General features: G+C 35.7%; 1 protein-coding gene across 4 annotated transcripts in view; it reads left to right on the top strand.

Moving 5' to 3' along the window:
* Positions 1-26,119, top strand: part of LOC118737392 — a 207,215-nt gene that overhangs the window by 141,505 nt on the left and 39,591 nt on the right. For all 4 annotated transcript variants that reach the window (XM_036467855.1, XM_036467864.1, XM_036467872.1 and 1 more), the window contains one exon: positions 20,064-20,981. In XM_036467855.1, the coding sequence (XP_036323748.1) occupies positions 20,664-20,981 (318 nt within the window). In that variant the 5' untranslated portion in view covers positions 20,064-20,663. The remainder of the gene's footprint in view (positions 1-20,063; positions 20,982-26,119) is intronic.

Here is a 26,119-nt window from a genome sequence, read left to right on the forward strand (position 1 = left end):
CAAAGGAATCGGATGCGCACTAAAGGTTCCGAAGTTAGGGCAAGAGATAGACAAACAACCGAAGAAGCCAAGTGATGAATGGCCAGTCAGAATGCGGAGAATATCACTGTCACGAAGGAAGGCACAAAAGTCACGGACGGGATGGATGCGGAGATGGAGGCGGTAAATTAGTTATGTGGTTGAGATGGTGAAGAACTGTGCGGCAGTTGCAAGAGATGTCAGACATATCGACAGTCAATCAATCGACGTGTTGAGAATCATTTCGAAGGCTGTGTTGAAGGAGGAGTGTTGAAGAATGTTAGCAAAGTAAAACAATGTAATAATTAACGACTTCAAGTGAGGATGTGGTTCTTGCAGATGTGCATATATCTTTTTTGGATTGATATTTTCAGAAGCACTTCCGTTACTGCCGTTCCAACAAAAAGAAAGTTGTCATTCAATCTACGCTGTTAGCTAACGCTGAATGGACTGGATGGATAAAACCCAAAAGCAAAGAGGTTTATTTGAGTGCTTCTGCATTTCTTCAGAAGACACGCTATAACAACTCAACCGGCGACGGAAATTCGCACAGATATTTGATAACCTTCGCGTGGATCCGTAAATTTTGAATGGATGTCAAATAAGACCGTTGCGTAGTTGAGTGTATGAGGGGCTTTCGATAAGCCAACTGCATCGAAAAGCGTTTTGTGATAGGGTCGACGTTGATACGGATTCTTATTTATCTGCGTGACGATGGCCTTCGGTGCTATTTTTGTCTAGTGCATCTTGCAAAATCAATGTAAGCGGTATGTGGTCAGCAAAAGCTCATTTAGGTTGGGGACTCGAAGTACGTCCATAAACCTTGCCGCTGGTGATAGGAAGGAGTTTGGCGTATATGTTTTTCCGAGCTTTGCTTTCATCGCCGGCTTGATAAGGGTGATCTCTTACACAATTTCCCAACCTCGAACATGGGTAGGGAGAACTGTGGCCAGTATTAGGTAAAATTCGCGTTCGTATACTCCGTAAAACCGTACCAATTGGCCTTCCGTGTGTTGATGAATATACGGGCGTTAGTTTTAAACAGTAAGAAAATCTTTCTAAATGTAAAAAATAAACAACAGAAGACAACATTGTTTGTATAAAAAAAAAAATATTTCAGTTCACACTTTGCTTTGGTGTGTATGTACTTACGTATTTCATTGCACTTGCATTTCTGGCGCTTGCTTCTCCAACAAAGAGATTAGCCGCCTTATCAGCCGCTTAAACGTTGCAAGTGAATTCAATTCGGCGCCATTACACTGGGCAGCGGTGAAATCTTTCTGTTGCCATTAATTAACGCCACACGCGGCACTGGCGATGTGAACAGATGTTAGCCCAAAGATAAACACATAAAAATGTGCACAAATACTACCTACTATATATGTACAACCATATGTACATAAATATCTAAAACAAGAGCTTGTAACTGTTAGATGCGCAAATATTTGTATGCCCAGATGTTCAGATTGAAAAGTCTTTGAATTCGCATTTGTGGCACACATGCGTGGTGGCAATAGCAACAATAACAATAATTATATAAGTATTACATAAATACTCGTACTAATAATTAACCCGTATCGAGCGAGGTTGAGGCTCTGAATATACTTTTTTGTGTGCAGGAATGTATGTTTTTTCATAGAACATTTTAACCCCTTAAGTCCCATGGTTGAATTTCGGCCTTATTTTCAATAAATTTTGCGTAAGTTTACTAAAAGTTATTTAAGCTGCTCTACGAAAGCAATAACACTTAACATTCTTTGGAACATTTTAACCCTGCAATTGTTATTTTTAATAAACTTGTTCACAAAAGGGTCCAAAGGACAAATAATGCTAAGAGTTAAAGGATTAAATAATGACGAAAAAATTTGCGATTAAATTTTTTTAGAGTTCTCAGCAGACTAGAGTTATGCTGGAAATGAAGTTACATATTCGTCTTCTTTCCATATTTGACCCCACATACCACAGAAGTTTATCGAAAACTATCATATATTTCATATTTCATCATCAATGATTTCAAAGAAAATTTCCTGCTTAAGAGTTTTGCAGTTATGATGGAAACTAAACGTCGTTCTCGTGGTTTTGTTCCCAAGAACGCTTAAAAGCCCAAACCGAAATCAGAACAAAACCGTCGGCAGTGTTTTCACAAGAACGAAAGTGAGAATAAAATTGTTGAGAACGTTCTCAACTGGAATTATATAAGAACAAAACAAAATCTAAGGAACTTTATCTCGGAAGAACGATTTGGGAACTAAAGTCTCAGGGGTTGCTAACAGAAAACAAATCGGGAAGAAATCTTCTCTGAGCTATTCGAGAAAAATGAAAGCGAGAACAAAATTTGTCTCGTAGCGTTCCATTAGTTTGAAATGTTTGAATATTAAAATTAATCAATAAAGAACTGTAAGATAATTATGCAAATTAAGTCAACGCAAGACTTAATACACGGACTCTTCTTGCACAGAAAATGAAAAATTTGTTTCAAAAATGTACAGTTCAACGTAATTATAAACGATCTGGAAGTTGAAATGATGCAACTTTCCTCTGCCTTAGAACTAATAGTTACGATTCTCACTGAAATGATTTTTCATACCAATACGCGGGACGTCTGCGTCATTCTTAACATTAAGTTATCAAAACAGTTTTTCTCGTTTTCCTCTCTGACTGCACCTTCCCCAGACTTTCGTTCTTAATTAATCCTTCTTGAAAACATTCTCGATACTTTTGACCTCAATTTATTCCCATTGAAAACGTTCCCGAAAGTTTCGTTCTCATTCTGGTCTTCTTGAGAACGTTACCGAGACTTTTGTTCGCATTTCGTTCTTTACGGAATCGTTCAAGCACCTTTTGTTCTCATTTCCTTCCCGTTCCCCTTCTGGAACGCGTTCTCGGTCCCTGGAGTTTTGTACAACATTTTAACCATCTAATTGCTATTTTTGATTTCTGGAATTTCTTCAAAATAATTGTCAAAAATATGCATTGTGATAGGAGTTAAGAGGTTTAAATGTTCAGTAAAAAAAATGCTCGCTAAATTTTACTATGAGCCTCAGAAGACAAAAATTATGTATGTACCTATGTATATGTATTGGAAGTCAATTCAAACATAAAATAACAAACGAATTTTTTACCAAAAATACATAGCATCTACCCACTGTAAAAAATTAGTGCCGAGATGAAACAAATTTTCGCTAGGCTATCACCTTCAGCTACTAGTCTGAGGGAGATCATAAAATTTAATAAATCTTTAAGTACAGTAAACCAATAATGAGACGCTATACTCCACGTCACCGTTTGTGTAACATTTTCTCACGTCCCAAGTTACTACGTGTTAAACTACAACTATTTTTGCAAAAACACATTAAATAGTAACATTGTTTTCGCATTTTCACATTGTCTTGCTACATACCAAACTTTCCGTTAAAAGCGTTGCGTTGCCAGCAGCTGTTGGTTGCCCTTTTGCTCGCCGCTATTTTTTTGTGCTTCCCTTTTTTAATTTTTATTTTTAATTTCTGTTATTTGACTTTTTCGCAAAATCATAATAATTTTCACATATCAACCGAGAGCTAAAACAAAAAAAAATGGGCTGCAGTGCGCACACTCCATTGCGAAAACAGCGGCGGAGAAAAATTGTTTGAAGTAGCTGCTGCTAATATTGCTGTAATACCGTGAAATTCACTGAAAGCTTACGTAAAAGTAATTTGAAAAAAATAACTTATATTTCCAAATGGAATATGGAATTTTTTGGCAATGCATTAAGCACAGTTTTTATTAAGAGTAAAATAATTTAAATTAAATAGTACCTAACCAAAGACTGGCGGATATTGACTTTTCTGCTAGACAGTCAGCTAGTAGTAAAGTGAAAAAAAAAAATAAAAAAATTTGCATTGCTGCATATTTGCAACCTGTTCACATACCCGTATATATGTATGTATATAAATACGTACGCAAAACAACAAATCGTAATGTATGTTTGTATATGTACTTTATGTGCAATAAACTCTCACTTTTTCTATGCATATAACGCCATTATTGCCCACTGACTGCATTTTGGTTGGCTTGTTTGGCCGGCCTTCTTTGTAATTAAAACATAATTGCTTTTTGCTAACACTTGGCAATTGTTGCAGACGAGTTGGAAGTGAATTTCGTATGCAAAATAGTTAGTTAAGAAAAGAAAAACCAGCTGTATTGGAATTGAGTGACCAGTGACCAGTTGCATGTAAATTAATAAGATTATAAATGTTGTTTGTATGTAGATATGTAATTTTTGTGTGATATGTCTTTTACTAGCTGTGTAAATCTACTGCATTTATGTAAAATTATTCTAATACCATACTCTTATAGACTGACACCCTTCACTTTGTTAATTGTAATTGCTATCCAAACGCTTTATCATCCTTACTAATTGTAAAATTAAATTTGATTAGTAAGGTAAAAAATTGGATATGTATGTATGTAAGTTTGTATGTATATTATTTACATATTTCTAACATAGATACAGTGACTTTTCAAATTAAGCGGACGAACTATTTTGAATAATGCCTTAGTGCACTCATCCTTCAGGCAGCTACGCTATTACTTAGTGGTCGGAGATGATGCTAAATAAGTCCTAACGCATTAGTTATTATTGGAAGATTGCCAGTGGTTGCTTGATCAGCTTAAGAAGCTCGCAGTCCACTATCAACTGAAAGTCCGTCTGTCAAAGAAGAAAACCGCTGGTTGCCACAGGAACCCTATTTCAGGTAAAATAACCGCGGGACCCAAAACCAGCTCAATTTGTAGTCGTTCGAAATAAAAGTCAGGCATTTCCTTTTTGTTGTAGCTTGCTTGGCAGAGTGATATTTACCATTCTAATCGACATTACGCTGGTACGTATCCAGTCAACTGTCACCTTTATCCCGGCCCCCTCTGCTTTAAGTATGCTGCGGCAATTCCGGATCTTGAACTTCAGGTTCACACAGAATTCCCGGCTGTACACATCTAATTAAACTCAAGCGTTCAACTTCAGTCCATCCGTGAATATGTTTGCTGGATTTTTGCCCCACAAAGGCTTTTCCTCTAATACTCACGCCTTAGAGCATCCCTCCAAGTCGAGTCTCTAGACTCTAGAGGTTTATTCATTCGATGGCACTATGGGTAAGCAACGATCAGTTTCTTCAGGTATGAAGTCGAAGTTGCAGAAAAGCATCGAATACTTATCGGGCGAGTTAAAGGAGAAACCAGAGCTCCTTAGACTGACGGAGCGGACTGCGTTAGTCTTATACGCAATGCCTACGAGTACGCTCAGCATCACATTAAGGGCTTGAGTAAGAGTGGTTCTGCACACGTTATAAATTCCGGTGGATAGAATAAGCTTCGTCTTACCGCGACTATTACAAAGTCTCCAATTAGTATAACAATTAGTGATTAAGTTAAAGTACCCCTGTACGAGATCGTACAGAATGTTCAGGAACTTATCCTTGACGAAAAGTGCCACGTTGTGTCGGTATAGTTAGCTGATAACCCGATAGCTTATTCTTTCCAATTCCTCCAAGGCGTCTTTGATGATGTCTGTGATCTCTGCTCACCCCACGCTGGACGGAATTGCTACTCACACTGTGGGTATACGCCTAACCGAATAGAATTTTTTGCATTCTATATACCAGAAAAAAACCAGAACCGAAACACAATTTATCGGTATCAAAGTACTTTTGTTCCCGACAATTTTCTTATGCACTGTATATTGTGGTAATTCTTCATAGGTGCTGATATTTTTATTCATTCACTTGTACTCAACACCTTTGTCTCATTTGCATTTAGTTATCATGTTTTCATAACGCCACTTGTCTTTAAGTTTTTAAATTGAACAATCTCTTATTGATCACCTGTATGCAAAGTCTGCAGGTGGATTATAAGTAATAAGTAATTAAAATTACATTGTAATTTAAAGTATGGTAGCAACGAAAGACATATGTACATATATAAGTAATAACTTTAAAAGCGAACGCTGAAAAGGAAACGAATCAATTCTGGCAATTAAGACTCCCTTCTTCTTTTATGATGTAGTGAAAAAAATTATACAAAATTCATATTTACATACATATGTACATATATATGTACATTAGGGTGAGCATCGATATTTTTTTTTTAATTTCAAGACCCTACTCCCTAATTTGCTTCCTTTTTATGAGAAATATTATTGCCTATTTTTAAAGATTTTTCAAAAATCATTTACAGGCCGCGACCTGTTATTTAGGGCAGAGGGTATGGTTTGGTAGATTTATTGATATTTCTCATAAAAAGGAAGAAAATTACTGATTAGGCTCTTGAAATTAAAAAAAAAATAAATAAAAATTTCAATGGGCATCCTAAGGTAAATACATATACATAAGCTATTGCCTATAATCTGTTGAATATATTGAGGAAAGAAAAATGACGGTTTGAGGTTAATGTCTCCGTCCTTCTTCAGCAATTCCAATTTGACACCTTCGAGTGAGAAAAGTCGTGGGATGCACTCCTTGATTTCTTATCCTTAGTTCTGGGACATGCGATGACAGAAATTCCAACTCAATAACCAAAAGATGATTTACTTTTGGCAGTATCAGTTGACTTCCAAATACATAAAATAGTAAAAAAAAACACTTTTGGATGCCATCTACTTAATTTAAATTGAAGTGCATGATAAAGTTTCGATACTACTATGTTTAAACTTAATGGCGTTAAATAAATTTCGGAATTTATTCTAAGCCTTTTTTTTGCCACTACTTACAGGCTCGCTCATTACTTCATCTCATCTGCATACAATTACTACATTCTAGATTTTCGACTTAAAGCTAAACCTTGCTTAGAATCCGTTTCCATTTTGTAACGATAAAATCTTGTAAATTAATTAATTACATAGCAATTGCCAATGGCATCTTAATTTATTCGCTTCTTATTCTTGCATATTGTTTAAAAAATTGTATAATTCTGCAGGTGATTGTCATTTGCATACAATTATAAGCAGTAGCCAGTCTAATGGACGCCCACTTGGCAAGCGATCGGCCCACTCTTATGCTTTGCTAATTGATATTAGAAACAATTATTTACTACGAGTATGTACATACATATGTATACGCATTTATTTATTTACAAAAACAGGTTATGTAGTTCTTTAGGCACAGGTGTTGGAAATATGTATGAAGCTAAGAGGCTTTGAAAAATACGAAATTTAGATTGACAGGATAGTTAGCGCTAAAGCAGTATCAATGCTTGTTTAGTTTATTTGTTAAATAATTGCAGTTAAAGTACACTTCTACTACTGACTTCTTATACGACATCAGATTTTCTATCAACAAAGCCAAACATACTTTATGTATAGGCAGATCCATGGAGTCGCCTTCCGGGACATAGGGCGGAATTACCTCAGGTATAACGGCTCTTCGTATAGAAAAGCCTCAATATTGGAATCATCGGCCAACTGTCAATCCATACTGTTATGAGATCGAAAGTAAGCGGAAGTCCTCTTTCCACTCGTATGGCCCATTGGGTCGGATCAACAAAAAGTAATTGTGAAGTCGGACGCGTTGCTGTAGTGATTCAGCTAAAACAGGGTTAGTTCTCAATAAGTACTAAACAGCAAAAAATGACCACTATCGCTTGCTCTGTCAATTCGGCTATTCTTCATTCACAAACTGGGAAAGGTTGAGTGTGCGCTTAGCAAAAGGCTTCAGACCAATCAGTCTAAAACCAACTTGGAACTCACTGTCGAAAAGTATTTAAGAATTTTGTTGGCAGCTGGAAAATCCTGTGAATCGGTTCTCTGAGAGCCCGTAACAAGGATCGAAAAGGAAAACATGAAACCAACGAGTTTTGTTTGTCAGTGAATTGGTAAGGGAAATGTAAAACTTCGATGCCTTCTTAGCATTTGCTGGCCTTTTTTCCTGCACTAGATTTAAGAAAATCACACAATTAGGTACATACATATGTATGTCTAAGGCACAGAGAATACTCGGTAAGATTAATGAATGGTGTACTCTAGACCACCTTACTGTCATCAACAGAAAGTCAATCCTAGCCCAATTTACGCCGAAAAGATAATTGGAAAGTCTTAACTTTCCGGTAGTTAGAAGTTTAAGTCTAGCTCTTTCCGCTAAAGTAAGATATCTTCTATAAAGGTAATTCTAAATAGAAACAGACGTTGTAGAATCACGTCGATCTCAAGGTAAATCGATTTTCGACAGTGTCACGTCACGTATTCTGCTTTAGTATGCTGAAAACCACGGTCAAAACCACGGTTTCCTATACATACATGTTCGAAGGACAGTGTGTGTAGGCATTCAAGCGCCATGAATATAATGGCTGTGGCTGAGTGATTAGAGGTGTGTACCACCACTACGTGGGACCTGGGTTCGATTGTCGGTTTAGTACCACAAAAATTGTTTTGCGTCGAAGTACTTTTTTTTTGCTACTCCGAGGACGATGTTGTCGTAATTTGTTCAGCACCCTTGATTTAAAGGTGTCATTAGTTGCACTGGAGCTAATTATAAAATAAAACATAGTGGGAACTGCCTGGTATACCAGGGAGCTCATGAAAACCTTTGGTGCGCCACTACTAGTACTTGCAAACAACTAAGAATTTTCTGGGGCGAAATTCCTTTCCACACAGAGAAATGTTTGGTAACGTTCCAACTCAATTAGAATCCACTGTAACCTTGTAAAACTAACCCTAATTTATCAGTGTTTTTTTCCCCCTTTTTTTTGCCTCCAAACGCTGTATAGCCGCCATGGTCCAGTAGCAAGCACAACAGTCTCACAGCAATGTTAATTAGAAAGGCCAACGATTTTGTATCACTGTTTTTTTTTTTGTTTGAAATGAGAAGCGTACAAAGAAAAGCAAGCAGAAACAGAAGCAAACAAAATGCAATTTTCATGTTGTTGCTATTGTTGTTACTATTGTAGCACCACAAGCCTAGTATGACAGCAAAAAAATCACATACAACAATAAAAAAAAAAAACTTGGGTATGAGTGGCAACACTTAAATCAACAGCGACAATTATGAACGCGAAAAACACGCAACGATGACAATAAAAGCATTGTTCCGCTGAGGTTGAGATAAAAAATGATCAAAATTAACAACGACAACTACATGGCGTAATAAAAGCGCAAAGTGGTAGCAATGGCGCTCACAGTTAAATGATAATAGTGTCGTGCGCAAGCGCAGTCAACAAACGATAGCAGTGTTGGCAGATTGGCGGCGGCGGCGACTCACGAACGCATGCGCGCATACACACGCGCGCATTTTAGCTGCAGTTTGCTGCTTACTACCTGCTGCAAGCTACTTTAGCGCTTGCCACAAATGGCTGCTTGTTAGACGCGCGCGCGCACACACACACATATATGTATGCGTCAATACGCAGCTGCCGCCCCTGTCCATACTCTGCTGCGTGGCGCGCGCTTTATTAGCGTGGTTATCATAATTGCAGCTGCAGCGCTATCGTTGCAATGATAGTTATTGCGCGACAACGCTATCATAATTGTTTGCGCTCGCATTGTAGCTCTGCGCTTCTATCTTTTTTTGGTCTTTTGTGCATTTGCGCTAGCTTCGGCTGGCTATTATAGTTAATTTTAACCGCCGCACCGGTCAGTGCTTCTATGTAGATAGTAGATAACTATTTAGTAGAGCTGCACTCAGCGTGCGTATCTCCGCATAGCTTGGCGAATTTTTGCCGCCTATCTGGGCATCTGAAATGCGTTGCATAGCGCCCCATTGCAGCGGCTAGTTAGGCGGAGTGCATTGCCTCGTTAGTGCGTCATAGATATGTATGTAGATACTCTTTCTTCGCCTGCTCGACGAGGATTTCAAGCTCTGCCTTTTATTCAAATTATGTGCTTAGACTACCTGTGTGTGTGTTTTTTTGTTAATCAAATTATCTTTGTAAGCGTTCGCAGTTAAATAGCAGGCTGAGCATGCGCGAATGCAACGATGCGTGTAGAGCATCGTCGGGCAATGCAAATGAAAGCGGTTTTATGAATTTATACCATATGCTTGTTAACCATTAGGCGTGTGGAGTATAAATTATTTATTTAAATATTGTATGATACCGGGCCATTGAACAATGACCTCTCTTGTTGTAACGATTTGATTGCTATGTTTATTTTATCTGAAAATTGTATTGTATTGCATTCAATTTTTTATCGCATTCAAAACGCTTGCTTAATATTTTTTTAAAGGCTTTATTCAACGCAATAATCATAAGAAAATTCAAAACAAACAGTTTAATTAAAATTTCACTATCTCATTATGATATTAATTGCTTTAATTTGGAGAAATACTAGAAAATAGAAGAGAAATAATAGAAAATTATGAAAACCTCAAAAATTGATTCGGCTAAGAGCGTTGCCACTCAGGGCGTCTGACAGATTGCGAACAGCTGGCAGGGGTCGATATGGAGCACAGAAGTTGCGCTGATCAGATCACGAAAGTACACTTTGACTGCTGCTTCGAAATCCACTTTTCCGACAGAAGTGACTGCAATCCTATTATCGTTCTAAGCAATGACAAGCTCACCATCTGGACAGATGGCTTCAAATTGAGTCAGTGGAATAGGATCTCACGTATTCTTTAATAAACTATATTTGAGAGAAGCCTATAGGCGTGCAGATTACTGCAGCGTATTCCAGAACGTCGAAACTAGCTTTCATTGAAGTCATCCAAGATCCTTGCGTCTAAGAATGCCGAAAATCCTAACAATCTCTTTGGCAGTGCATATATCCAATCTCTATTCAGTACCGGAACACAGTGAAGAAGGGGGTGAATGCCCGAGAAAGGCATAGGAGTTTGTATTAGAGGAATCGGTGCACAGCATTTCCTGTTCTTGCGAGTTGAAGAAATGGTTAGAGCCTGCACAAATGCACTGCATCGAGCTCACTTTTGCCACTGCTCGATGAAAAAATAACTCCAAATTAGGTAATCTGATTTCTGTAGAATGCATCCAGCACTTTTCTGTGCGAAAGTAAAATTTCGACAATGAGCAAATTAATTTTTTGTTATGTAGTTAAAATGCGCTTTTTTGCCTTAAGCGGGTAAAGCTGATTTGCTATGGAACTAATGTTGGAAAAAGGTCATTTATTTAAAGTTTGTTTGTGAGAAAGAACAAGAGAACCCAAATTGAATGAACTTTTCAAACAGGGTTAATAAAATTGTTTGGTCGTGAATGGGTTAAGTTACTAAAGTTACGCTATTCGTAAGAGTTTTGTGTGTGAAATAGTATGATTTTGAAGCCCTCTTTGATTTCGGACAAAAAAAGGCAACATTTGACGTGTTGTGCATTGCTTCGGAAGCACTTATTCACATACTTAGCAGGATTCCTTTGAATTGGTTAAATTTTTAGGGAGACACAAGGCTAACTGAGCCCTGGTGTCGACAGCTGACAAGCACCTTTTCGTACTGCAATGAAACTCATAACAATAATAATAATAATATCCCAAAGGTTTTTACCCTCCATTCCCGCCCATCCGCACGAGGGGCGCAGTCCGCATGACGTACGGAACCAATATTTTAAATTTTTGTGCCGAGTCACGATAGGCAGGAGTTTGTTAAGTGTCGAGATCTAAAACTGTTCAGCTACAGAACTAAATTCATCAGCTGGTTTTATGTATTTATGTCAATAATTCACTTATTGAGAGAGGAGAGTATCGCTTTCTTAATGCTGAAAAGCGGATCTGATATATCAAACGTGCTGGAATGAGAGTTAAAATCCTGGCATAAGCAACGGAGTGGGTCGTGCAATTCAAAATTGGTTTTACAAGCTTTCAGAAATATGGGATAAAAGTGTCTTGATACGCGTGAGGGAACATTAAAGCTTACATCAGCCAGAAGAGACGGACTTGAAATTGAGCCTGTCAGTAATTTAACCATAAAAATTATACCAAGCATTTCCCTGCGACTGGCAAGTGTAGGAAGGTTAATAAGTTTTAAGCGACTCGTATAAGGTGGAAGACTATATTGAGAATCCCATCGGAAATTTCTTAAAGCAAAAAGTAGGAATTGTTTTTGAATTGATTCTATCTTGTCTGAGTAAATTTGATACCTTGGATTCCAAACCACCGAGCCGTATTCCAGAATCGGCCTAACTAATGTTGTAAACAGGGTTTTAGTGATATACGGGTCACTAAATTCTTTTGACCATCGTTTCTCAAATGCAAGTACACCTTTAGCCTTGTTGACTGTCACATTAATGTGAAGATTAAAATTAAGCTTAGGATCCATTGTGATACCAAGGTCCACAATTGAATTTTTTTTTTTTGGAATACCGTTTGAATACAATTTTCCCAGTTAGCGATCATTGGCCTCAGTTATTAAATATGTACGTATGCATTGTACTTAGATATCGCTGATTACTGCCTGTTTAAACTTTACTATATTACTATTACTTAGTAGACATCTGCGCCAGCTTTCAGTTCTTTTCATACTTTTTATGGCTAATGAACTCACTTTCTATTAAAATACAGTATGCACATACATAAATTCCTTAGGCATAAAAGCTATAAAAATGAAGTTAATCAAAATGTATGTAGGTATATATGTATGTATGTATGTAAATAAAATATGGAAATTTTTATGACATTCTAGTTTTTTATGACATTTTTTAATGCCTGTCACCGGCGTATTGTCAACCTTTTTGACAGCACAGCTGATGTGCTTTTCCAGTTACAATGAATCCAAAAAAAAAAACGATAACAACAAACAAACAGCTTAAGCTATCCAAGCAGGCAAAAATTGTAAACATAATTTACATAAGTATTGTATAGCATAAAAGTTTATTTTTTATTTTTTTTTTTTTGAAAAACAAAAAAGCACAAAGTTGAAATAAAAATTAACGACACTGGCATTTAAATTGGCCAACAACGTATTGTCAGTTTGAGTGTCTATTAAACTGTCAATGACTTGAAAGTGGTGCAAACCAAAACGACTTGATTTCTGAAGTGATTTAATGTGGAGGTCAAAAGAGCTACTTTTATGTTGCTATTGCTTCTTTTTTTTCTTTAGTTACTTTTTATGTACACTTTTGTAAGGTATTGCATTGCAGCTTTCGTTTTTGTTTTCCTTTGCGATCATTTGCTTGACGGGTCATTTTTTAATTTCACCGCTATGTTTTGACTTAATCACCTGCAACAGTTACAATTTGGCGTGAAGGTCTCGTATTTTTTTTAGGTTTCTTTTTAGTGGCTAGACATTCTTTTTATTCATGATTTTTAACATGCCTAAACAATTATTTTTTTTCAAAGACTTTATATGATTTTTATCATTTATTTATTGTTTTAAACGCGTGTTGTGGTTTTTTCGCTCAACAGCTGTAAGTTAAGTTCGCTACTCTTCGGAACACTTCAATAATTAGCTCTGTTACGATAGTATAATTAAGGGTATTTTTTTTTTTTTGTAAATAAGTAATGCGCTGATCGTTCGTTAATTTCAATTCTTATTGGCCAATGGTACCTTTTTGATTTTTTTATCGGCTTTCATTCCTCTTACAGTTTTATTTTAATTTTATTTTTTTGTTTAAGTATATAATACATATTATACAACTCATAAAAGTACATTTCATACATTCTTAAAATTTCGCCTTACACTTTTTTTCTTTTCTTCACTTTTTAAATTCTTTTGTTGTCAGCAGCCATTGTTATTTACTTTTATTGCTCTCTGTGCTGTCGTGCTCTTCTGCTTTTTTATTTATAGTATTTTTTTTTTTCCAAAGCCCGCGTTTCAGCTGTCAGAGTTATCCACATTCAAATTAGGCAAGGGGTTAATTGGGTAATTTGCATAAATTTTGACATTTTACAAAATACTTTTTTGTACTAAAAACTTAAATTTACATCACAGTTGCCAGTGGCCACAAAAGTACAGAGAAATGTTAAGCTGTCGTAAAATTTAATTCTTTTCTTTGTCTTCGCGCTTTTGTTGTGACTTTTAAAGAATTTGTAAAATCTCAAAATTAAGGCGCTATTAAACTCAAAAAGGCGAGATGTAAGAAAAAAAAATATCAAAAAGTTTTTGTTACTAAATATCTACTACCTAAAAGTACGCCTATGCGGTAGCAAGAGAAACTCGATTTTAATGCATGCAATTCAAGTTTCCTGGTTAGGAATTATTATTTAAAAAAATTTTTTTTTTTTTCTTTCTTTCGGAGTATAAGTACCGACTAAAACAAAAAAAAATACAAACAAACAATTTATCTTGCTTGCCCAATGTTGGTTTTATGCCTTATCTTCCAAATTGGCGCAAATTCAGGCCTAGAATTGCCGTCTAGTAGCTGGATAGAGATAACGGTACCTTTCGGTTTAGTGCCCCGCCAGGCTGTTAGGCTGTTTAGGCTGATTGGAAAACTGAGTATCACCTTTTCGGAACCCGATTTCGTTTCTAACCGACATTATACCAAAAATTATTATAAGAAAGCGCAGCGCACTAGGTCCAGATAGCCCTAAAATTTAATTTAAAACAAGGTATACTGTAGAGGCTTTCCAGAACAACTACAGATAAAAAGTAATTTCGTCTTGCTCACTATGCCTAGCTAAATAAATTAGTTCATGACAAGAAACCGTTGAACATCTATGGATGTATGTTTCTGTCGCATGCAGTGTTGCCAGATTTTTTATTTTTTTTTTGTATTGTAAGTTTCCGGCAAAACTGTATTTTAGACAAAAAAAAACTGTAACCTTCAAAAAGGAATAGAGTTTTTAAAAATTAAGTTTTTTTTTTATTTTCCATTTAAAATAAAATAACATAAACCGTTAAAATTAGGCTTAACTAACACACATTTTGTTTTAATGAAATTCAATTTCGTTATATATACATCGTCGTTTAAAGTACAAAACCGCGTATGAAGATAATGCAAAACCGCGTATGTGAGCTTGCATAAATTATTTTTTAGAGAGTAAAAATTCTCATATTTCAATATGGTTCTCTTTTTTATAAAGCAATCGAATTTTTTAGTTACAAATCAATTAAAACATCATAATTTGGGTATCAAGTGGAAGGTCTCTTAAAGATCCCTAATTCAAAATCATTTTAATAGGGTTGCCACATATTTTGAACCGCATATTCATTTAATTTTTTGTTTAGAAAAAAGGTAAAATTTTACTATTTATGGGTACCAAGAGCGGGTTCTTAAACAATGCTTTCCCTATATACAAAATGTTATCTCTTACGATAATAGTGTAAGGTTGCCACTTATTTTTGATTCTCCACAATTTATCTAAAACATCACAATATGGATATCAAATGAATGAGGTATTGTTGAAAACTTTTGTCAGAAAATATTTTCCAACAGATTTTTATTTTGTTAATTTCACTCAGCATTTTTTTATGTATAGTAGGCATGGAATGGCACGCAGAAAAAATGGGGCATCTTTCACAATGACTTACAAGCCTTTCCTGGACACAGAACATCTAAAGAATGCTGGCAGACTGACCCAAAGCAGGGTATTTTTTTATCAAACATTTTTACTACTTTGGAACCTGGCTATTTATGGTTTATTCTTTACTCGGAACACTAAATAGACGTAGCGATTTCTTTTCAAAAGATTGCAAAAATTTTTCTAAGAATACTCATCACCCAGCCGCCCAGCTCCCTTCATATGGGCGGTCATCTTCTCATTGAATCAATTAACCCTGTCGCATCAATTGCTTTAAATGGGCGGCTCATTTCAAAGGCTCAAATTCCATGTAACACTACTCGGTACAAAGCGGGCATAAGTACTTGAAGAAGGATGGCACATACCTACATACGTATATACGTAAATATGTGCATAGCAAGAGAAAACAAAGAAGAAACTAGCAGAAGCGTGAAAGCAAGTACACAAATTGATACTTTGTTGGATGAAACTTTTACCACAGATACAATCACACATATGAGCGTTGAAACAAACAATTATTAGTTAATTAAGATGAAATAACATAAATTCATTTTTAACAAGCAAGCAATGACAACAAACAAGTAACAAAAGAATATATATACTTTGTTATAATAATAGGGGACCACTTACAAATATTTCCAAGTCAACAAACTATCTGGTATGTGGAGTGACAAAATGGTGTTGTGAAGAAACATGGCACATACCCTGTAATAAAAAATTAACAGCTGATAAAATTAACCTACTTGTAGTTAGTTAGTTTGCGGTATTTCGATAAATATCGCACTTTTGATTTTAATTTTTTTGTTTACTTCTAGTCTCATAAATCGTGGAGAGCAGCGAATTTTGAGCATCTCTTGATTAACTTTTGCTTTCAAACCCCATCATAATGGCCAGCTACAACTTCTTTGGTGTTGTGACCGAAGATTGTCTCAGCCTCGGCCACGAACTGTTTTGGAAATTATTGTCGTAGGTAATCCACTTTCATTCGTTTTAAAATGGCTCAACTTCGACTCGGCGATTTCATCTAAACAACATACTGAGAAGTCGTCTAGCGGGTTTTTATTGAATTAAGTAGTACTTAAAAGGTTTGCAGTCTTAATTTCCCTACAGGGAAACTCATTTACAAACTCAAATTAGTATATGCATCGACCACTTGCAGCGTCTTGTAAAAGATAGCTGTGCGAAAGTCTACTACTTGCAAATGCACTTTTCGCTGTATTACAACTGAAGAGGGAAGCCAGCCAGCGATGTGAGTGATGGTGATGAAGCGGACTGATTTTTTTTTTTTTTTTTTAATAAATTTTATTCATCATCGCTTTTTTTCTTTGATGTATGTAAGTAGCAATTGACTGCCGGTGGTCAACGCTTGAAAATGATGACAGCTGTTGTTGGCATTAATTGTTTTTTTTTTTATGATGCGTGCGTGATGGGGTGGTAATGGCAGCAGGCGACCTGGTCACATTGCAAGCCACAGCTCTCCGTCGCATCAGCGGATCAGAGACGAGCAATGCCAGCGCATTTTCTTAATAAGTTTGACCTGCATAGCCCCTGCAAGCTGCAGCAGAGCAGCAAAGATGATGGCAGCGGAGTGTGGGGGAAGTGTGGTATGGGGGCGCTATAAATGCCTGTTGCACTCACTCTGCAGCAGCTTCTCAGAGCGTTCACCAACAATAACAAAGCATTAGCTAATAATCTTGACCACACACACGCATTTATTGCAGCAAATGCAATTATTACACTTTTTTTTTTCTTCTTCGCAAACAATTCATCATTGTCCGTGTTGGCGGCGTGCAAGCGCTTATGTTTTTTTTTGTTGTTGTCATTGTAGGTATTTTAATGCTTTAAAGTTTCATTGAATTCAGGCAGGCAATGTACATAATGGCGCTGAGTAGCTTATATTGAGAAATAAAATGTGTAAAGTAGATACAGGCAATTGAAGTGCATTGTGGCATTTGTCTCGCCGGTCGCCAAACACACGGATCTACTATTCTACCATACTTTTTGGCTTAGATTTATCGCTATGAAAGTACAAATGTATGTACATTTGCCACAGAGTACTTGTGGAATTATGAGCGTGAAAATTTGTGGTAAATAACCTTTTTGCACTCTGTTAATTGCGCAGATCAATGCAGATCGTGCGCGTAATTTCCTTTCTAAAAATTGTTTGTTGTTTATGTCTTGTAAAACCTTTTAACGGCTGATCGTCGGTGGTTCTCTAAAGTGATCGCGAAGAAGGATTTTAACTTTCGTTAAATGAAGTTCAAATTAATAAGAAACATTTTGAAATTGCCTTCGTCAACACCTAAGTATGTTTGTATCTACAAAAGTGCATTAACTAAACATTTTAAAAATGTGATATTATGTAGGTGCTAAAATACTATTGGTTTAAATGAGAAAATAAAATTCAATCCGATAAAAAATATATTTTTTCTTTGCAAATAGGTACGTCTCTTTCAAATTTTTGGTTTAAATTTGCGCATATTTATTAAGTTAGGCAACCAAATGAACGCAAATTTACACACCGTATTAATTAAATTAAACATTGCCTGTTTACTTTTACTTATCATATCGCACACCTAGATCTAAAGTGCGATCAACCAAAAAAAAAAAATAAAAAAAATGCCATACATTTTTTAGCAAGCAGAAGAAGGTAGAAGACCAACTAAGTAGTTGACCTTCAAAGTAAACCAGTTCACAGCTAGTAACTCTCTTACTTTGTAAACATCCAGTGATGTAAAAGTAATTGTCCCTTTTCCAACACTTTTTTTAATTAATTCCAATGTCCATTTGGCACAAACACACCGTTTTAGATACATTTTGAACGCAGCTAGGAATCACCTATTTTTTATATTCACATTTCAATGAACTCTTTAGGTTTTAGGTCAGAACCAAAAAGATTCACCAATCGCCTCTCACCAAGTCCGAAGAACTCTTTCCGGTTTGGTTTTTTGTTGATGATACAAAAGTGTGATCAAAATTATTTAACTAAAATTGGTAGAACCAATCTGTTACAGCTATTTACGTACCATATCAAAGTAGGAGCTGACGATAGAGTAGTTACTCCACTAAAAATAAATTGTGTATGTTTTTAGTAGTTTTATATACAGGGTGTCCGAGACCACTCTAAAATGGAGGAAAGTATTTTTTATTGAAAAAGTGAAGAATATATACTACTACTAGGATGCCCTATTTTTTATCATTTAGCTAAGTATTTTTATCATAAAAATTAAAAAAAAAGATCTTTTTCAAAATTAAAAAAAAAAAAAAAAATATTTAAATTTTTCTAGTTTGAATTTTTCAGAATAAATTAACGAAAAAAACATAGTTTTGGAAAAAATTGTTTTTGGGAAAAATTTGTTTAACCAAACTAAAAATTGTTCCGGTAAAAATTATTATTTCATGAAAAATTATTCTAATAATAAGAATTTTAAAATATGTATAATTTTAGGCGAAAAACTTTTATGGAGAAGAGCCGTTCTTTAAGACTTCACATTTTAGGTGAAAAGGGCTTTTTACAATAAAAAAAAAACATTATGAACAAAAAATACATTTTTGTTTAAGTAGTATCTACAAAAAAAAAATACACTACTTAAAAAAGGGGTTTTTTGGAAAAAATTATTTCTCTAAAAAAATCCATATTTTCCGACACCCCCATTTTTAGGGAAAATAAATTTTGGAAAAATTACTTAAATTGAAATTAATGAAAAGTTTAGGAGAAATTAAGTTTATGGTTATGACTTGAATAAAATGCCGTTTTATTTAAAAAATAAATACCGTGTTAGGCAAATGTAGGAGGCCTTACAATTTGAGCTTGGATTTGAGAGTTTTTTCAGCCTCAGCGTAAAACTTTACTCCAAGTCGATAGTGTAAACAGAAGAGAATCCAAAAAACTTACTCCCAACTCCAAGCAGGCATTGCAAACCCTCCCTAAACCTTCAGCTTTCGTGAAGTTATGATCGGGAAACTGTCCGTAGCTGACTGTTTTTCTTTTTCTTCTGTTAAATTAAAAAAAAATCTCATTAAAGGCCTTTTGTATTTTCCAAATCTTGGGTTGTACTGATATTATCATTCATGAAATGAGGTGGCATTTATGACCAAACATGAGAATTATCTTTTTCAATTCTACTTAATTGCCTCTTTGTTGGTGGTAATTAAGTCATTAAAGTGTCCAAGTGCTAAAATACTGGTGGTACTTATATTGTTGTAATTGTTCGAAGAGCCGAAATGAATAACGGTTACTAAAGGTTTCAAATGCAACCGATACTTGGACGTACATATGTATTTACATACATATATGTATATGAGTATATATATATGTATGCAAGTTGATCTTCTGATATATGTATGATGGGTATTAAAAAGCCATTTTATTTGAAATTTGACACGCATTTTTGATTGTAATCGTGTCATTTATTTCCGGCCACTTTTTGGTGGATATTTGTGACGTGCGCCTACACTAATCAACGAACCTTTTTATGGCTGTACATACATATGTATGTATGTATTAAGTAATTTCCGTCTTCAGACGATTTTGGTTGCATAAATATCCACGTTTGTAATGAAACTGACAAGTGAATCAAATTTTTTAATTAATAGCTTTGTTTAAGACATAAATACTCAAATTTTTTCACGAAATTAAACGAAAAGTTTTTCATTACCGGTTTCTTCTTATCATCCACAGTTATTGAAATTCGAAGCTAAATGCGGCATAAACAATACTAAATTAACAGCAACAACAACAACAAAACAACTGGCAGCTGTATAAACAACGAAACGTGCATAAAACGAAAACAGTTCAAAACATAGACGTACTCGCGCGTAGGCTGCTACACCGCTAATTTATAATCAAAAACTTGACACCCCGGAACGGGAAAAGCAATAAAAAAATAAAAATTAGAGACAACACATACAATTCCCGCAGAAGCACGTGCCAAAGAGGAAGAAGAAAATATAGTTTACAGTAAATGTAAAAAGTAACATAAACAAATAGATTTTGATCAACTTTAAATTACACACCGAAAGAAACGAGAAAACTCTGTTTATCTAAGCAAATCAAACCAACGCCCGAATCGAAACGATCAACTTGTTTGTGCTTTGTGGCACGCGACGTGATTTTTATGATGCTGCACATGCAAGAAAACAAACAACACAACTAAACGAAAAAAAAAGCAGAAAAACCAAAAAAAAATAAAAATAAATAAAAATCAGACTTAAAAATACATCGCAAAAATTCCTGAAAAACACACAACGCGCTGAAAAACTATTTTCAGCTGCACTTGAAATGCCTACAGAATGTGAGCGTACGACGACGATCGCCAACACGAGCCAAAACGTGCCACAGACGCAGCAGCAGCAGCTGCAGCAACAGCAACAGCAACAGCAACAACAACAGCATCACGATCAGCAACTGCAAGCGGAACAGTTGCAAGCAGAAAACGAAGAAGCAGCAGCGGCAGCTCAACTTGAGTTTCATGACGACATGGAGGGCAAAGAGTTGAATGGCGGCAAAATGTCAACGTCACAGCAGACATCAACAACGTCCGCGACAAATGGCCACAATGGGAGCAGCAACAACACAAATGGAGTTGGAAAGAAAACGGTAAGTGTGGAATAGGTACATAGATGAAATATGGCGGAATTTGTTGCATTTCTTATGAAAATTTGCTTAGGCCCACTTGCGGAACATTCAGAGTTAAATATAAAAATTAAAGAGTTGAGTTGCGCGTATTGAAAACTGGCTCGGAGTTAAGTAACCCGAGGGATTTCTAAATTAAGTAGGCAACACCCACACTTAGCAGTGGCAGCGTGTTGCTTCTTTGCAAATTTACTTGAAAAAGTGTAGTTTATGTGCGAAATAGAAATATGCATACGTTTTCGTACAATATGTTTATTTGTACATATATGCATATAAAGCACATTTAACTGATGGAAACATAAATTGTTTCTAAATTCGACAAATTACATAAAAGTCATAGTAATTTTATTTTAATTTTGAGCCCTTTTGCAGTTTTTATACCGCTAAATAGCACTTATGTAAATTACGTAATTCACGTAGATATCTTAATATTTCATTCAATATTTCGTTAAAGATGCCAAATTTGGTGCAAATACATTAGAATTTACAGAAGGAATTTCACTACTAACTGCCTACTTTGCGTACTTTTCTACTACCATTTTCGCACCAAGGGACTTCATTCTTCGCATTTCTCTGTACTTTGTAAATGCAACCTTTTGTAACGAAGTGTATGTATGTATATTAGGGTGGTCCGTAAATGTAGTAAGCAAATCTTTACATCAGATTTCCTAAGCCTAAACCCCTACGCCGATGTTAATATAGTCGAAGATATCACATATAAAATTTTGGCCCCGATTGGGGTCGGTTAAGGCGTTTCGCACAGGGGTCAAAGTTCTGATTACCCAATGACCAACCAAAATTTATATGAGATATCTTCGACTTAAGTAGTATCGATTTTGGGTATTAAATGAAAAAAATGTTTTTAAAATTTTTAGTCCATAGAGACATCTGGCCTTTGACCCTTTGCGACACGCCATAACCGTCCCCAATCGGGACTAAAATTTATATGTGACATCTCTGACCGTAGTATTACCGATTTAGGGGGTGAGACTAAAAAAAAACGTTCATTTAATTTTAAGGACCACTCTTATGTACATACATGCATACAGATGTAGTCAAAAATATTTTTTAAATTGAACATTTTTGAAATTTTAATTTTTTTATTCTTGTTACTGACAGAATTGACATATGTAAAGTATGCAAGTTATCTTTTGAAAATTGCTGGGCTAAATATTTAACGATTTCACTCTAGTTTCTCACCGTCTCCTCAATATTGTGGAACTTTTGCTAATATCAGAAATTATTCATATACGTAAGTATTTTCCAAACGTATGCGGACTTTTGAAAAATCCAATATATATAAGTACATATGTACATATGTAATTTATAAAGCCCATGAGAATCCAGCAAGAACAGTACCAAAGAATTGATGAAGAACGACACATCTGACAGAATGTGGTGTTTTTCGTTAGAAGATCGATGTAGTCATTTTTATTAGGACCACAGGCAAAAAATTGCCATCGTCTGTTACGCTCATCAATACATGTGATTACCTATTCCTCTCACTCGCATGATTTGACAGAAACTTGTGAGTATGTATTAGTAATGAATACATTTTTCCGCCTATTGTTGTAGTTTTTGACAGCTTGGTTAATAAATATGAATTTGTATTAGATCTGAGTACTGATCAATTTACTTATTTTCAATACCAGATTCAAACGCGAAAACGATAAATTTCAAAATGTGACGTAAACATTTGGATACCACGCAATTTTGCTTATTTTTTAGAGATTACCAAAGGAGAATTATTGTACTCTTCGATTCGTACAGGAATTAAGTATTTATTTCTTCGAACTTAGGTTAGGTTGGTGTGGCACTCAGTTCAAATAACCAACTCACTTAGACCTTGCAGATCCATTGAAGTTCTTATGAAGCGTTTTATTCCTACTTAGGATAATTCCATAAAAGAGCTAAAAACGTGCCTACCTAAAAAGCCTGATGAGCTACTGGCCAAAGCTGGTCAACTGCAGAAAAAGTTCTCGACTCGTCCTTCCTCTCCTCATCTCTGCAACTTCTGCAATATTCTTCGAACTTAATATTCTTTCACAGCTCTGATTATTTTTTTCATTTAATTTTGTTTCGAAATTCTTTAGTCAGGGAATGTAAATGTTGAGAATTTACATAAATATATAAACTACTTGAATGCAAGTTATCTTAAATAGGTATGTATGTATATAACTCAAAAATCAATATAGGCGCATACATACATACGTATGCATATGTACGTAAAAATGTGTGCCACTCTTAGTAAATATGCAAATTTCACAGCAAATCAAATAATGAACAGAACTTTCCTTCCTACTAAACTCTATTTGCTTGCTTTTAACAAGCCATTTTCCCACATCAATAAAATTTCACCATTGATTTTAAATCGATTTATTGACATCAATTTTGGATAACAGAATTCGCTGTAAAAGGCAAGCCGTGCAGCGGTTTTGGTAGTAGCTAAAGCACACAATCGCTCACTAATATCGAGTGTTGTCGTTTTTTTAGTAAAATATCATTAAGATCATTGTGATGAATGTTTTTGCAACTCTTTGGCGCTTGTAGGCGATTAAGCTGGATAATTAATGGAATTCGTGGAAAGAAAGCGCTTATTTTGCATTTTAAGCTATGCTTCTTTGGCATTTTTTTATGGTAGATAATGCCTTTCAATCCTTTTAAATATCGACTTTGCTTAATTTATAGTCTAAGTAAAAGGTATTACTTAAGTATTGATATTCAAATATCATTTTGCTCATTTCTTCTGCAAAATTTCACTTGGCGCGCTTTGCCGGCAGTAACTACTTATTAATTATTAATAAACCATGATCAGCAATTATTCAAATTAGTCAGGCAAGCGCGATGAAAGAAGCACAACTACGATTATGTAGTTTAATTGAGTTGATGTTGAACAACCGACTGACTCTACGTGTAGGATAACCAATTTCTCCTTTGGCGCGCCCTAAACATAAGTAATAACTAAACTAATATTGATAAACATATTTATTACTTTAAAGCAACGAATATCGTTAAATAGCGCGCTTTGCCTTTTCTTGCACTTTTTATACCCGAGCGCACTTGTGCACAAGGGTATTATAACTTTGTTCACATAACGGTTGTTTGTAACAGGCAAAACGAATCGAGATAGATATAGACAAATGTATACATAAATGATCAGAATGAAAAGAGAAATCGATTAAGCGGTGACTGTCTGTCCGTCCGTCCGTCCGTCCGTCCGTCCGTCCGTCTGTGCACACGATAACTCGAGTAAAAATTGAGATATCTTAACGAAACTTGGTACGTGAACTTCTTTTGGGCGTGGGACAGATGGTATTGAAAATGGGCGAAATCGGATAATAACCACGCCTACCTCCCATATAACGGTAATTTTAAGAAATACGAAAACTGCGATATTTTAGTAACTACTGAAGCTAATTCACTCAAAATTGATACTTACAATGAGTTTCAGACGGAAAACATGAATATTATAAATTTTTGGAAAATGGGCGTAGCCACGCCCACTTATGGTTACATGTGTATATCTTGGTAACCGCTGCACCAATTTCTTCCAAACTTAGCACAGTTGTTGGCCTTAGTACAGCTTACTAAATGGCTGAAAGTTTTAAAAATCGGACAATAACCACGCCTACCTCCCATATAACGGTAATTTTCAGAAAAACGAAAACTGCGATATTTTAGTAACTACTGAAGATAATTCACTCAAAATTGATATTTGCAATGAGTTTTAGACGAAAAATAAGAATATTACAAAATTTTGGCAAATGGGCGTAGCCACGCCCACTTATGGTTACATGTGTATATCTTGGTAACTGCTACACCAATTTCTTCCAAACTTGGCACAGTTGTTGGTCCTGATACAGCATACCAACTGGCCGAAAATTTCTAAAATCGGACAATAACCACGCCCACATCCCATATAACGGTAATTTCGAGAAATACAAAATCTTCGATAAATCAGTAAATATTGAAGCTAATTTATTCAAAATTGATGATTGCAACAATTCTTTACCAAGAAATACGTTTATGACAAAATTTTGGAAAATGGGCGTAGCACCGCCCACTTATGATCACGTATATGTATCTCGCTAACCGTTCTAGCAATTTGTACCAAGCTCGGTATGGTTATTGTGCTTGCCACATAAAAGCAAACCGTTGAAAATTGTTGAAATCGGACTAGAATTGAGGCCGCTTTTCATATAACGGTAAATTTCAGATATGCTTGAAACTGCAATATTTCGAAATTTAAGGACGCTAATTTACTTAAAATGTATACACCCCGGCTTATCATGTAGCGGTAGCTTTCGGAAAGGTGGAAAACATATATTTAATACTTGCGCCGGGTATTTAATGTTCGGCTCCGCCCGAACTTAGACTTTCTTACTTGTTATATTTACTCTTAGTCAGTGTGCTAGTCTGCATGTTTACTTACATGCCTAGTATGGAGGTAGATATACTTAAGTACCATCAAAGTTTCACTTAACAAAACGTTGTCGGCGGCAGCATTTCTTAAGCACCGATATCCGCAGACAGCCTGGCCCAAGAAGATAGCGCTGCCAGAGGACAGCAGAGTACGCTGAGGAGGAAAAGCGAACTCGAGAAGTCAATAAACCACATTAAAACGGTGCATTGAGACGCCTCCACTGCGAGACAACGAGCCGACCGGGCGACCGACACTTTAACTGCAGCCATTAACCTAGCCACATACATACGTGAATATGTACATAGGCAATATGTTTTGTGTATGTGTGTTTGTCGTTTGTGTTTGTATTGGTCGTTTTTCATTGCTGATATCTACCCCGCTGGGAAGTTCTTTCTACTAACTTCTGCATTTCGATGGGGTAAATTTTCTGACCAGATATTCATTTCGTTGAAATGAACAGACAATTTCTTGTCCTTGTACATACCTTGAATTCGGAAGAATTTTACCGAAGCAACAAATAACATTAGAATCGTCCGTTCGGAAAAACGAGTTAAGTGATTTTTTTGTTTCTGAAAGTCGGAAATATTTAAAAAGTGTGCTGATATATCCCTGCAAAAATCGCGACTACTCCATGCATGCGTGTAAAGAGTACTCCCTAAGGACCAAGGAGTACTCCAAA

This window comes from Rhagoletis pomonella, unplaced genomic scaffold (assembly GCF_013731165.1).
Source record: "Rhagoletis pomonella isolate Grant_MI unplaced genomic scaffold, Rhpom_1.0 Rhpom_scaffold_00001, whole genome shotgun sequence".
Lineage (NCBI taxonomy): Eukaryota > Metazoa > Arthropoda > Insecta > Diptera > Tephritidae > Rhagoletis > Rhagoletis pomonella.